Source organism: Bos grunniens, chromosome 19, assembly GCF_055505025.1.
Source record: "Bos grunniens cultivar Pamir isolate PY7600 chromosome 19, Bosgru_T2T1.0, whole genome shotgun sequence".
NCBI lineage: Eukaryota > Metazoa > Chordata > Mammalia > Artiodactyla > Bovidae > Bos > Bos grunniens.
The window spans coordinates 36,824,404-36,836,398 of NC_141183.1; the positions used below are offsets into that span (position 1 = coordinate 36,824,404).

At 50.0% G+C, this 11,995-nt stretch overlaps 3 protein-coding genes across 5 annotated transcripts; 2 read left to right on the forward strand and 1 right to left on the reverse strand.

Moving 5' to 3' along the window:
* Positions 1–596: 596 nt before the first annotated feature.
* VMO1 (vitelline membrane outer layer 1 homolog) lies at positions 597–4,452 on the reverse strand. 2 transcript variants are annotated; one of them, XM_086359390.1, is made up of 4 exons: positions 4,320–4,452; positions 1,432–1,544; positions 1,237–1,352; positions 597–962 (listed from the first exon to the last, which is right to left on the reverse strand). In XM_086359390.1, the coding sequence occupies exons 2-4, from the start codon at positions 1,528–1,530 to the stop codon at positions 665–667; spliced, it is 513 nt and encodes a 170-aa protein (XP_086215516.1). In that variant the 5' UTR covers positions 1,531–1,544; positions 4,320–4,452; the 3' UTR covers positions 597–664. The 2 variants fall into 2 exon arrangements, with proteins under 2 accessions (XP_086215516.1, XP_086215515.1); XM_086359389.1 differs by lacking the exon at positions 4,320–4,452 and having other exon boundaries at positions 1,432–1,869.
* On the forward strand, positions 3,784–5,681 carry GLTPD2 (glycolipid transfer protein domain containing 2). 2 transcript variants are annotated; one of them, XM_086359387.1, is made up of 4 exons: positions 3,784–3,905; positions 4,017–4,069; positions 4,326–4,492; positions 4,591–5,681. In XM_086359387.1, the coding sequence occupies exons 1-4, from the start codon at positions 3,800–3,802 to the stop codon at positions 5,102–5,104; spliced, it is 840 nt and encodes a 279-aa protein (XP_086215513.1). In that variant the 5' UTR covers positions 3,784–3,799; the 3' UTR covers positions 5,105–5,681. The 2 variants fall into 2 exon arrangements, with proteins under 2 accessions (XP_086215513.1, XP_086215512.1); XM_086359386.1 differs by having other exon boundaries at positions 3,800–4,069; positions 4,591–5,338.
* A 3,580-nt stretch (positions 5,682–9,261) lies between these two features.
* Positions 9,262–11,486, forward strand: PSMB6 (proteasome 20S subunit beta 6). Its single transcript, XM_086359388.1, has 6 exons — positions 9,262–9,385; positions 10,032–10,099; positions 10,436–10,567; positions 10,669–10,798; positions 10,984–11,128; positions 11,270–11,486. Exons 1-6 carry the CDS (start codon positions 9,284–9,286, stop codon positions 11,410–11,412), a joined length of 720 nt encoding a protein of 239 aa, XP_086215514.1. The 5' UTR covers positions 9,262–9,283; the 3' UTR covers positions 11,413–11,486.
* Positions 11,487–11,995: the final 509 nt, after the last annotated feature.

Consider the following 11,995-nt stretch of genomic DNA (forward strand, 5'->3'; position numbering starts at 1 on the left):
ACTGAGCAGGCACTCATGGAAAAGACATGTTAGTCTCCTAAATTCTAGAAAATGAAGCCTTAAGACAATATAGCGTTGTCACCTAATTTGGTAGAAGTTTCTTAATCTGGGGTCACTGGTGGTTCAGAAAGGAAACAACCTGGGCTCTTAATGGGGATGACACGTTTGCAGAGGCTGTCAGAAAAGCAAGGACTTCCTCAACCTGTAAGCAAAATCTGTTTCAGTGCATTTGTTTCTTTTTTTTTTTTTCCTGAGCTATGGGTCGGTAACTTTCTGTAGCTTGCCCTAGACTTCTGAGTGTGCTTAGTCGCTCACTGTGTCTGGCTCTTTGCGACCCTATGGACTGTAGCCCACCAGGTTCCTCTGTCCATGGGAATTTTCCAGGTAAGAATACTGGAGTGGGTTGCCATGCCCTCCTCCAGGGGATCTTCCCAACCCAGGGATGGAACCCAAGTCTCCCGCATTGCAGGCTTTACTGTCTGAGCCAGCAGGGAAGCCCAGATTTCTGAGACCAACCCCATTGGCTTGGCCCAATGCCAGGTTAAGAGGAACACGGGGCGACGCAGTTTCCCATCCCTAAAACAAGCCAGACCAAAGCCAAGACAGAGAAACTTTAATAGCGGAGGTGGGACGAGGCTAGGGGCTGGGGAGGACGGCGATGGTATCAATTGCGGCAGCAGAAAAAGAGCGCGTCGTTGATGGCGGTGTCGTCGAGGAGGCCTTGAGGCTGCTGGATCTTGGTCTGCAAGCCGCATATGCCTTTAGGACAAAGCTCACTCCAGTTTCCGAAGTCTCCCCAGGTCAGGCCCGGCCCCTGCAGCTCCGTGCCGTCGGAGCAGAGGAAGCGAACGTTGTTCGCAGCTGTGTTGTCCCCAAAGGTCACGGGTGCCTCCACTCGAAGCGAGAAAGCCACCAGGAAGCCGCCGACGGGACACCACAGCGGCTCACTCCACCATCCCCACCTGCGGAGGAAGCGAAGACGCACTGGCTTCGCGGTGCCCCCTACCCACCTCCAGCCCGACTCAGGCCTCAGGGGCTTCCCCGCCAGGTGCTCAGTCACCTGACCTCCACAGAGATGCGGGCGGGTGATGTGGGGTGGGAGGGGGCGGTCTCCCACCCGCTTCCCATTTCTAAACCTCCTGGAGGAACCTGCCCGTCGGGAGGGGAGGGGATGTGTGTAACCGAGGGTAAGGGGCCTACCCCGACCCTAGGGGATCCTCGGCCCCTGCCCCCTACCTTCCAGACTGGGACTCCACCACGTGTGCGTTGAGATCCGCTTGCCCGCGCGCGCAGTGCAGCCGGATCCCATTCAGGGCCGTGTCGTCGCCAGGAATGCCTTGCCGGGGCTCCACCTGGGCGACCGACGACGAGTCAGAAGACTGCCACCCTCGTTTCTGGGGTCCCCTCCGAGACCGAGGCATGAGTCCCTACCTTGAGCGAGAACCCGCTGGCGAAGAATCCGTCAGGACACATCTCGGGCCAGGCCCAGTCGCCCCAGGGGCCCCCGTTGGTCACCTCGATGACTGACATGTAGCCGTCTGCTCCTGCGTACCCCAAGCAAGTGGCCTGCAGCAGCAGCAGTGGCAGCGGCAGCTTGGCTCCTGCTCCTAGCTCCATCCCGCAGCCTCCGTGAGCCCAGGCGCCTTAGCAGGCTTAAAAGCAACCTTTGCTTTTAAGAGGGCTCGGATTGCGGAAGGGCCACCCGGATAAAGTGAAATTCAAAACTAATCCGGTCCAGTCGGGAAGCCTACAGACTTGACTCTCAGCCCAGCGCCAGAGGAGAAGGGGCAGCAAGAACCCACGAGTTTGAAAAACCACCCACTTACACAACGTTAACAAACTTTAAACCAAGAATCATGGTTCACGTTTTGCAGGCATATTTTATTTAATCCACAAAACAATTTTAGGCGGTGGAAATTACCCTTCCTATTCTGCAGATGAGGGAACTGGGGCTGCAAAAATGGCAAACAATTTGCCTAAGGTCACAGCCAGCAAACCGGGGAATGTTCCAGCATTGGGAAATGGGGAACCCAAGGCTAGGGATGAAAGTGATGGTTCCAGAATCCCAGGGGACAGGGACCCCAGGGACCTCCAGGATATGAGAGAGCATCAGAGACAGGGTAAGAAAGAATCCATGAACTATGGGAGCTAGGAAGCATCGTGTGAGTGGTTGGAGTCCTGACTCCTTGAGAATCTGGGACACGTCTCTCTCTCAAAAGAAACTGTACACAGAGACAGGGAAGAAGTCTAATAAGTTTACAGATAGGTGGCTGAGGACAGGAGATGCTATTTATTCCATTTCTTCCTGTATCCTTTCCCTCAATGTTTTCCCCCCTATGACCACCAGGGGGACTCCTAATTGGAAAAAACAAACCAGAAAAAAAAAAAAAAAACCGCTCAGGTTTGTTGTGGGGAGTAGTGAAAAATGAAAGAAAGTGAAGTCACTCAGTCGTGTCCGACTCTTTGGGACCCCATAGACTGTCGCCTACCAGGCTCCTCTGTCCATGGGATTTTCCAGGCAAAAGTACTCAAGTGGGTTGCCATTTCCTTCGCCAGGGGATCTTCCTGACCCAGGGATCGAACCCAAATCTCCTGCATCCCAGGCAGAGGCTTTACAGTCTAAGCCCCCAGTGGGGAGTAGTACCAACCCTCATTAGCCTGCCCCTCACGCACACTCCTGTGTTTTATTCAATACATACTTATTTAGAAACAATGTGTTGTGTCTCAGGTAGTATTCTAAATGCTATAAATAGAGTAGCAAACATGAAAAAGCCCCTGTCTTCATCAGAGCTCACATCCCAGTTGGAGAGACAGATGATAAATTCTTCAACGCACCTTGAGCTCTGTAAAGGCACATTTCTATTCCTGGGGCCTAGTACAGGGCCTGGCATGTGGAGGTATTTATAAAGGTTGGTTTGACTGAGGAATCATTTTGGAGGTTTAAAGAATTAAACAAATGTAAAAGGAGACAGCCTAAAGTATATAACTGAGACATCAGGCTTCCAGGTCAAGACAAGGTCCCCTGAGGATTGGATGGGGCTTCCCAGGTGGTGCTAGTGGTAAAGAACCTGCTTGCCAATGCCGAAGACATAAGAAATGCAGGTTCGATCTGGGGGTTGGAAAGATCCCCTGGAGGAGGGCCTGGCAACCCACTCCAGTATTCTTGCCTGGAGAATCCCCATGGACAGAGGAGCCTGGTGGGCTACAGTCCATCATGTCACAGAGTCGGACAGGACTGAAGTGACTTAGCACATATGCATGAGGATAGGATAATTTAGAAGTGGGTGTTCGCTGGGTCCCAGGTGCCCCATGCTTGAACTTAAAAAGTAAGATTTATGGAACAATTGTGGTAAGCTTTTCCATTTACAGTGTTTGCACATATGATATCATTTAATCCTCACATGAGGCCTTACAAAAGAACCTATTATTATCCTCAATTTACAGTGGAGGAACTCAAGCCCAGAGTCAGCTTAAGGCCCACCATTGTTCCTTGGAGGACCTGCTTCTGACCTCAGCCTCTCTTCACAGTACCCAGGCTGCCTCTTACTACCACCCAGCCTTCAGGGAAGGGAAATGTAAGGGACATGTCACTGCTACCGAATCCCCTAAATTCTCTTCATTCCAGTCCCTCACCCCTCGGATGCTGCCCTCTGGGGCAAAGGGCACAGGGGAAGGGGCCTTGGTAGGTTAATTATTAACTCTCTGCACCTCAGGCACTGCGGCTTCTCTCCCCTCCTGGAGGCGGAGGGACAAAGCCCGGCTAGCGGCTGGCAAGGGGGCGGTGGTTCCTGCTGCAGCCATGGGGGTCGCACTGCCGGGGCAGATGCCGCGGCGGTGGCTGCACAGCGCAATTCCTCTTTCTGTCTTCGCGCTACTGCTTGTTTATCTCTGGGCTCGGAACCTTCGTGAGTATTCCGTTCTCTCACCTGCTCTGGGAGGAACCGGGGAATCCAGGCCCTGGGGATCTAAGGCCTCACCTCAGGCCCTCACCGCTCTGTCCCGCCTCCCCCTCTCAGGCTGTGGATCTGGGACGCAGTCCTGCATTGCGGAGGGGCCGCCGCCTTTCCAGGTACGCTACCGGCAGGGCTGGAACTGGGAGCTCCTGGCGGGGTCCTGAGCAGTGGGAAGTGGACCAGTCTGAGGATCTGATGAAGGGCAGGCCCTCCTCCTACTCGCCCCTCTCCCGTCAGAAGCTGAGAGTCTAGCCAGAGGAACACCAGCTAGATCTAAGGAATAATTTATTCAGAGCCCAACTGGGCTGCTTGGCGAGCCCAGCAAGCTAGGGGTTCTGCTCCCATCTCGATGCCCTCAAATCTAACCTGCAGGTCCAGCAACAGTCGGGACCCGTGGAGGGCGCGGAATGGGAAGAGCCTCAGTGTCTGGGCCCCCAGGGGATGCTGGGCCGTATAATGAGGCAGTTCCGCGCCAGTCTGAAGCCGGAAGGGGACGTGGAATTGTCACAGTACCTGGCAGGATGGAGGGATCTAGTCAGGTGAGTGATCTCTCTCCTCCCATCCAGTCCCCTCCTCTTGGTGGCTCCATCGCCCTCTCGCAAACCTTCCTACCCTTCCCACCATCACACACACACAGGTTCGTAACTCCCCTCGGCTCCATCTTCGCCTTCGCCACAAGCGAGGCCTCAGCCAAAGTGACAGCCCTCGAAGCTCTGGTGCACGGCCCACAGGCCGCGCACTACACGTCCCTGGGGACGATGGTGGCGTGGGAGCGGCCCGAGATCGCCTCATCGCCCTCGAGGGCTTTAGGCTCGGTATCCATGCTCCTGCTACACCGTGCGCTACGCTGGTCCCAGCTCTGCCTCCACCGGGTGGCGACCGGGATGCTCGGAGGCCCGGACGCCGGCGTTCAGTGCAGCGACGCTTATGGTACGGCCCTGGCCCCGCATCACTCCTGGCTCGTCCGTCAGGCCGCCCACCTAGCATTCCTCGCTTTCCCGGGTCGCGGCCGCTTACTCAAGCTGATGTGTCCCGGAGCCAGAGAGACGGAGGCGAGGGCCGCGCTGGCCCGGGCCGCGGGCACCCTGGAGGACGTCTACAACCGTACCCAGGGCTTATTGGCTGAGCGCGGCTTGCTCGAGCTGGCCTGATGCCTGCTGGCGGAAGGAAGGAAGCATACCGGGGAGGTGTCGGTGCAGCTGGGGTTGAGCCCTCTGCTGGCCTCTCGGCGCCAGGCGCATGGTCACCACATACCCCGCCTCCGTGGTGACGTCACCAACCCGGCGTGGGTGGGGTTTTAGCCTCTTCCTCTATATCTGCAATCTCCCGGAGGAGGGAGGAACAGGGGGGAATAAAAACAGTGGGGCTATTCCCTGATAGCCGTCGACTTAGGGCGTTTTGTGCGATGATGGCAGGCGCTTAAGGGAAATAGGAAAAATAGATGCGGGAAGATGAAGATGTGCTATTCCTACTCCCCGCCGCCGAGAGACTCGCTACCCCTGACCTGTCTCAGTCATTCCTACAGCTTCACTTGTCCACTACATGCCACGTCTCCAGTCCAGACCTGTCCCCTGAGCTCCAGCCCCCATAAAGCCAACCCTTTCCCGGACATCTCCACATGACACCGCAAATGCAACACATCCTACACGGATCCAGTCACCTCCTCCCAGAACCGCACCCCTTCTTATGTTTCCTGTCTTAATAAATGACACCCTTTCCCGTCAGCTACCCAAGGCTAAAACCTGTGCTAAAAACTCACGTCAAGCAGGCGCCAACTCAATAACGTTCGTTTGTTGCCTCCAGTGAACAAAGTTATACACTGATAACTCCCAAATTATAACTCCAACCCACTTTCCCCTGGATTCCAGAATACTACGTATACTCGTCCTTATTCCACATCTCCATGTGGATTTCAACGAAACATAGCAAACTCAAGTCCAAAACTGAGCTTCCGATAGCCTCGCCTCCTAAAATGCTCCATAGTCCTCACTACCTCAGTAAATGACAATTCCATTCTTCCACGTCCTTAAGCTAAAAAACCTTGTGGTCATCCAGACTCTGGTTTCTCTTTTATCATACCCACCTCCAATCTGTCAAATTCTATTTCTTACTATTTCCACTGCTACCCACCTATGAAGTCCATTTTATCTATCACTTGGATTGTTTCAATAGCCTCCAGTTTCTCTCTCCCATACTTTACTTCCCTACGGCATATTTTCAAAAAAGCAGCCACAGTGATCTTTAAAATGTAGAGCATATCATGTCACTTCCCTGCTCAACATTTTCCAATGGCTTCCTATTGCACTTAGATGAAAACTTTTAAAAACTTAAGCAGAAGATTTTCTGGATCATATCTTCAGTTGAGAAGGATGAAAATTTTCTCAAAAGTCCTCTGTGATATGATTCTACTAGCCAAAGTGACCTCCTCAATATCCGTTGAATGTGTTAGGCAGGGGCTTCCCTGGTGGCTCAGTGGTAAAGAATCTGCCTACCAATGTAGGATTCTTGGGTTCAATCCCTGGGCTGGGAAGATCCCCTGGAGAAGGAAATGGCAACCCATTCCAGTATTCTTGTCTGGGAAATCCCATGGACAGAGGAGCCTGGCCTGCTGTAGTCCTTGGGGATTGCAAAAGTCAAATACAACTTAGCGACTAAACAACAACAACATGTCAGGCAAGATCCTGCCTCAGGACCATTGTACTTGCTCTTCTCTCTGTCCAGAATGCTTTTCTCCAATATATACAAATGACCTCCCTCCTTCCTTTTGGTCTTTATTTACATGTCTCCTGAGTGAAACCTGCCTTGATTATTCTTTCTAAAATTTCAACACACACATACACACACACTTCCTATCTCCCTTCCTTGCTTTGTTTTTCTTCTTAGTATAATTCACTATCTAACATACTATATAATTTTTTTTTGTCTTCCCCAATAGAAAGTTCCACGGGGCTAGGATTTGTCTACTTTGTTCCCAGATGTACTATCAGTGGCTTAAATGGTGTCTGGCACCTAGCAGACATTCAACAGCTCTTTGATGAGTGAATGTATGAGGAAGCACTAAAAATAGTTCAGATGATTGCAGTTAAGAGTGTCAAAAACACCAATACAGTATACTAACGTGTATATATGGAATTTAGAAAGATGGTAATGATAACCCTGTAAGTGAGACAGCAAAAGAGACATAGATGTATAGAGCAGTCTTTTGGACTCTGTGGGAGAGGGAGAGGGAGAGGGTGGGATGATTTGGGAGAATGGCATTGAAACATGTATAATATCATATATGACATGAATCGCCAGTCCAGGTTCGATGCATGATACTGGATGCTTGGGGCTGGTGCACTGAGACGACCCAGAGGGATGGTATGGAGAGGGAGGAGGGAGGGGGGTTCAGGATGGGGAACACGTGTATACCTGTGGCGGATTCATGTTGATGTATGGCAAAACCAATACAATATTGTAAAGTAATTAACCTCTAATTAAAATAAATAAATGTATATTTTTAAAAAAAAGAGTGTCAAAAAGAAAAGGGGATAGCACAACAATGTAAATGTACTTAATGCTATCGAATTGTATACCAAAAATGGTTAAAATGCTAATTTTATATTATTTATATTTTACTACAACAAAACATATTAAAAGAGGAGATGTGATTACAGTCAGGTGGGCAGGAGCAAGTTCACAAAGGCCCTTATAATCTATTATAGAGATGGGAGACTGTATCTTGAGAGTTAATTTTAAGCAAGAGTGTGTCAGGGTCATATTTTCAATTCAAACCCCAGCTCCAGCTGAAGTATGTAGAAATAGTATGGCAAGTTCATAGGAGGACCACTCCACACAATAACAGTCAATATATATTCTTCTCAAGCACACACGCAACCCCAGAATAGACCACAGAGTAGGCCGCAAGAGTCTCAAAATATTTTTAAAGGTTGAAGTCACAAAATCTTCTCCAACTAAGCCAAAATGAAATTAGAAATCAACAGTAAAAGGAAATTTGAAAAATTCACAAATATGTGGAAAGTAAAAAAGCACACTTTGAACACACTAGGTCACAGAAGAAATCACCAGTAAAATATTTTTTCTCCCCCACTCCAAGAAAAATACTTTGAGACTAGGGAAAGTGAAATCAAAGCACACCAAAACTTGGGATGTAGCATAAAAAGTGCTCAGAAGAAACTGTGGAGGTATATACACCTATATTAAAAATGAAGGGGGGAAAAATGAAGGGGACTTCCCTGGTGGTCCAGTGGCTAAGAGTCTGTGCTTACAGTGCAGGGGGGGCTGGTTTCAATCCCTAATCAGGGAACTAGATCCTGCATGCCACAACTAAGACCCGGTGCAGCCAAAATACAAGTAAATAGCACAGGGAAGTATCCTTAATATCTTGTAATAGTCTATGATGGAAATATATATATAACTTAATCACTTTGCTATACACCTGAAACTAAAACAATATTGTAAATCAACTATACTTCAAATTTTTTAAAAATTTGATGTTGGGAGTTCCCTAGTGGCCTAGTGGTTAGCATTTGGGGCTTTCACTGCTGTGAACCCCAGTCAGGGAACTGAGATCCTGCAAATCACAAGGTACAGCCAATATATAAAGAAATTAAAAAGCCTATTTTTAAAAGTTTGATGTTTTGCTTATGAAGAAGACAAAACGAAACAAAAGCCCTCTTAAATTAATAACAGTAAAAAAAAAAATCCAACTTTAAAATGGACAAAGCACTTTCCAAAAAGATGTGCAAATAGTCATTCAGCACATGAAAATACGCTCAATGTTACACAAGATATCACTTCACACCCTCTAAGACAGCTAAAGTTAAACATGCTCAGTAACGATTAGGAAGTGCAGAAATCGTAATCCTCATTCACGGTTAATGGGAATGTAAAACGAGGCAGCTGCTGTGCAAAAGGTGTAAATTCCTTAAAATGTTAAACAAAAAGTTATTACATGACCCAGCAATTTCATTCCTACTATATACTCCTAGGTATATAACTAAGAGAAATGAAAATAGTGCGGTCACTGTAAACCGGAGATCCACAAGTCTATCATGAAGGTTCTTTGATCCGCAGTTCCGATCAGATTTATCAGTCCCGCCCGAACCAAGAGGAAAGTAGTCTTTCCATGCGGTTTGCGGGTTTTTCTGTTGAGTTTTTTTGGTTTGTTTGCCAGCCACGCTGCCATCAAGCGCTCCCTGTCGCAAAAGAACTTTCCCTACGCATTTCTTTTCCCTTCTGCCGTCAACCAGAAGTCCTCAGAACACGACTTAAAGAGAGTGACAGAGCGCTTTACGACAGTTGCTTTGCGGCAATATCGGAAGAGGAAGATGGCGGCAACCTTAGTAGCAGCTCGGGGGACCAGGCCGGCACCAGCCTGGGGGCCTGAGGCTATTGCCCCCGACTGGGAGAACCGGGAAGTTTCCACAGGGGTAAGGAAAAACTCGGGATTCAGGAGATATGCGCAAGGCTTGAAGAGATAGAAGGATAACGCTGGAGTGGGTTGGGAGAACTGAAGGGGCGGGAGGAGGGAGGTGGTCTGTGCGATGCGCTCAGGCAGGGGGAAAGGTATTATAAGGATGCAGGAGTGATGTGGTGGGAGGTGGAAGGTAGGCTGAGCGTGGGATTCTGGAATCTTGCAGGACGAAAGCTTAAGGCCAGGGTGGCCCTTTGGGAATTTGAGGATTGGAATTATGATACCCTGCGGGGTATTGAGACCCACCCCCTGTGAGATTTGATGATGGTTTGGTACTTCCCCGGTGGCTCAGACGGTAAAAGCTTCTGTCTACAATGCGGGAGACCCGGGTTCGATCCCTGGGTTGGGAAGATCCCCTGAAGAAGGAAATGGCAATCCACTCCAGTACTATATTGTCTGGAAAATCCCATGGACAGAGGAGCCTGGTAGGCTACAGTCCATAGGGTCGCAAAGAGTCGGACACGACTGAGCGACTTCACTGTCACTTTCTTTGGTGGCGCACTACTTAACTCGTACTCTGGGGACTGGATAGACGGATCATTGAGGTTTGTGTGTGCTGGAGAATATGGAGAGGCCGACTCGCCCTTTATCCTTTTTTCCAGACCACTATCATGGCCGTGCAATTTGATGGGGGCGTGGTTCTAGGAGCTGACTCCAGAACAACCACTGGGTGAGCTCAGGACAGCTATGTGAAAGATCTTCCCATCTTTCCCTTCCTTCCTTCCTTCCTTCCTTCCTTGGCTGCCAGCCCATGCTTATCCTCCTTGGGCTGCTGTGGGAACGGAGATTTCTCCCCTCCTGGGAGATCAGGATTTGTTCCATCTTTTACTACTTTGTAGTTCTCTAAACCTTTTGGTGAAATTCTTGCAAAAGTTTGTTTTCCAGCCTGTTTCAGTTTAGATGAAGACTGATCGGGAATACTGGAATTCCTGTTGAGGTAGTGGATAGTGAAAGATGGAAGTGGGAGATGGGTGGGCTCCTTCCTCACTATTCTGCCATCCTGCAGGTCGTACATTGCCAATCGAGTGACTGACAAGCTGACCCCTATTCACGACCGTATTTTCTGCTGCCGCTCAGGCTCAGCCGCTGATACCCAAGCAGTAGCTGATGCAGTCACTTATCAGCTTGGTTTCCACAGGTACTTGTGGGCAGGGGAAGAGCAAGTGTCTGAAAGGAGTTGGGACCTGACGGGCTGAATGGTCTGACACTGTCTTCCCTATGACTCTCTTCATCATCTAGCATTGAGCTGAATGAGCCTCCGCTGGTGCACACAGCGGCCAGCCTCTTTAAGGAGATGTGTTACCGATATCGAGAAGACCTGATGGCAGGAATCATCATTGCCGGCTGGGACCCCCAAGAAGGGGGACAGGTCAGACACCACCACCTCCAGAATGCTGGAGCCATGCCTTTTCAGTCTCTCCCCACCCCAGCCATTTTCTAGTTCTTTTTCCAGTCTCTGCATCACTTATTATTAACTTTACACAGACCACTCCCACAATGGACAGGTGAATGTGTATGTACAAATGATGACATTTTTCTCTCTCCGTCTGGTAGGTGTACTCGGTGCCTATGGGGGGTATGATGGTACGACAGCCCTTTGCCATTGGGGGCTCTGGGAGCTCCTATATCTATGGCTATGTGGATGCTACCTACCGGGAAGGCATGACCAAGGAAGAATGCCTGCAGTTCACTGCCAATGGTGAGAATTTGGGCTCCTGGGTCTGTGAGCCTAAATCTTCCTACCCAAGCCAGGTCAACATTCCTCTTCCCTTGCCTTGATCCCAGCATCTGACTGTGATTCTAACTTTCTTCTCTTAACCTAATTTTCTTTTATCCACAGCTCTCGCTTTGGCAATGGAGCGGGATGGCTCTAGTGGAGGGGTGATCCGCCTGGCAGCCATTGCAGAACCAGGGGTAGAGCGGCAGGTACTTCTGGGAGACCAGATTCCCAAGTTCACCATTGCCACTTTACCGCCTCTCTGAACCCTGAGGTCCTAAGATACGAGACACCCCATACATACCCCTTCAAAATTCAATAAACAGTTCATCAGTGAGAACCTGCGTGCTTTGGGGTTCTTTCTTTGACCTCTGGGCCATTCCTGTTTGTATAAATCACTGCCCTGAGTGAGCTGGGACGGACCCTTCTCCAGGCCATCATCCCCCATACTTTCTTTACCACGTCCAGGCACTTGTGACAGGAGTGTGGTTGATGTGGGGGCTTTCCACAGATGTTCCACTCCCCTTGCTATTCAAGCCCAAGGTGGAACTCGAAATTCTCATGGAGACTGGAGTCACCTCCCCACAGCCTGCCCCCTGTGAGGCTACTGGCTGTGAGGCCAGAAGGATTCCACATCTCTGACCCAGGCTCATGGTCCCCTGTCTTCACACTCACCTCTGTCACCTCATAAGAAGCAGCATTGTGACTTCTTTGGCTCTTGGGTGGAAGGTGGACCTTGATGCAAATGGAGTTTAAGATTGATGTCGAATGGGAGAGAGCAGCCACTGGGAGTGCTGTGGGTCAGCTCCAGCGACCACCTTTCCTTTGGGAGGGTGATGGGAAGTCAGC

Coding starts and splice junctions, on each gene's coding strand:
- VMO1 (XM_086359389.1), bottom strand. CDS start 1,617: ATGGAGCTAGGAGCAGGAGCCAAGCTGCCGCTGCCACTGCTGCTGCTG. Junction 1,353..1,431: donor CCAGCGGGTTCTCGCTCAAG/GTAGGGACTCAT, acceptor TCGGTCGCCCAG/GTGGAGCCCCGGCAAGGCAT. Junction 963..1,236: donor GTGGAGTCCCAGTCTGGAAG/GTAGGGGGCAGG, acceptor CTTCCTCCGCAG/GTGGGGATGGTGGAGTGAGC.
- GLTPD2 (XM_086359386.1), top strand. CDS start 3,800: ATGGGGGTCGCACTGCCGGGGCAGATGCCGCGGCGGTGGCTGCACAGC. Junction 4,070..4,325: donor AGGGGCCGCCGCCTTTCCAG/GTACGCTACCGG, acceptor TCTAACCTGCAG/GTCCAGCAACAGTCGGGACC. Junction 4,493..4,590: donor GGATGGAGGGATCTAGTCAG/GTGAGTGATCTC, acceptor ACACACACACAG/GTTCGTAACTCCCCTCGGCT.
- PSMB6 (XM_086359388.1), top strand. CDS start 9,284: ATGGCGGCAACCTTAGTAGCAGCTCGGGGGACCAGGCCGGCACCAGCC. Junction 9,386..10,031: donor ACCGGGAAGTTTCCACAGGG/GTAAGGAAAAAC, acceptor CCTTTTTTCCAG/ACCACTATCATGGCCGTGCA. Junction 10,568..10,668: donor TATCAGCTTGGTTTCCACAG/GTACTTGTGGGC, acceptor TTCATCATCTAG/CATTGAGCTGAATGAGCCTC.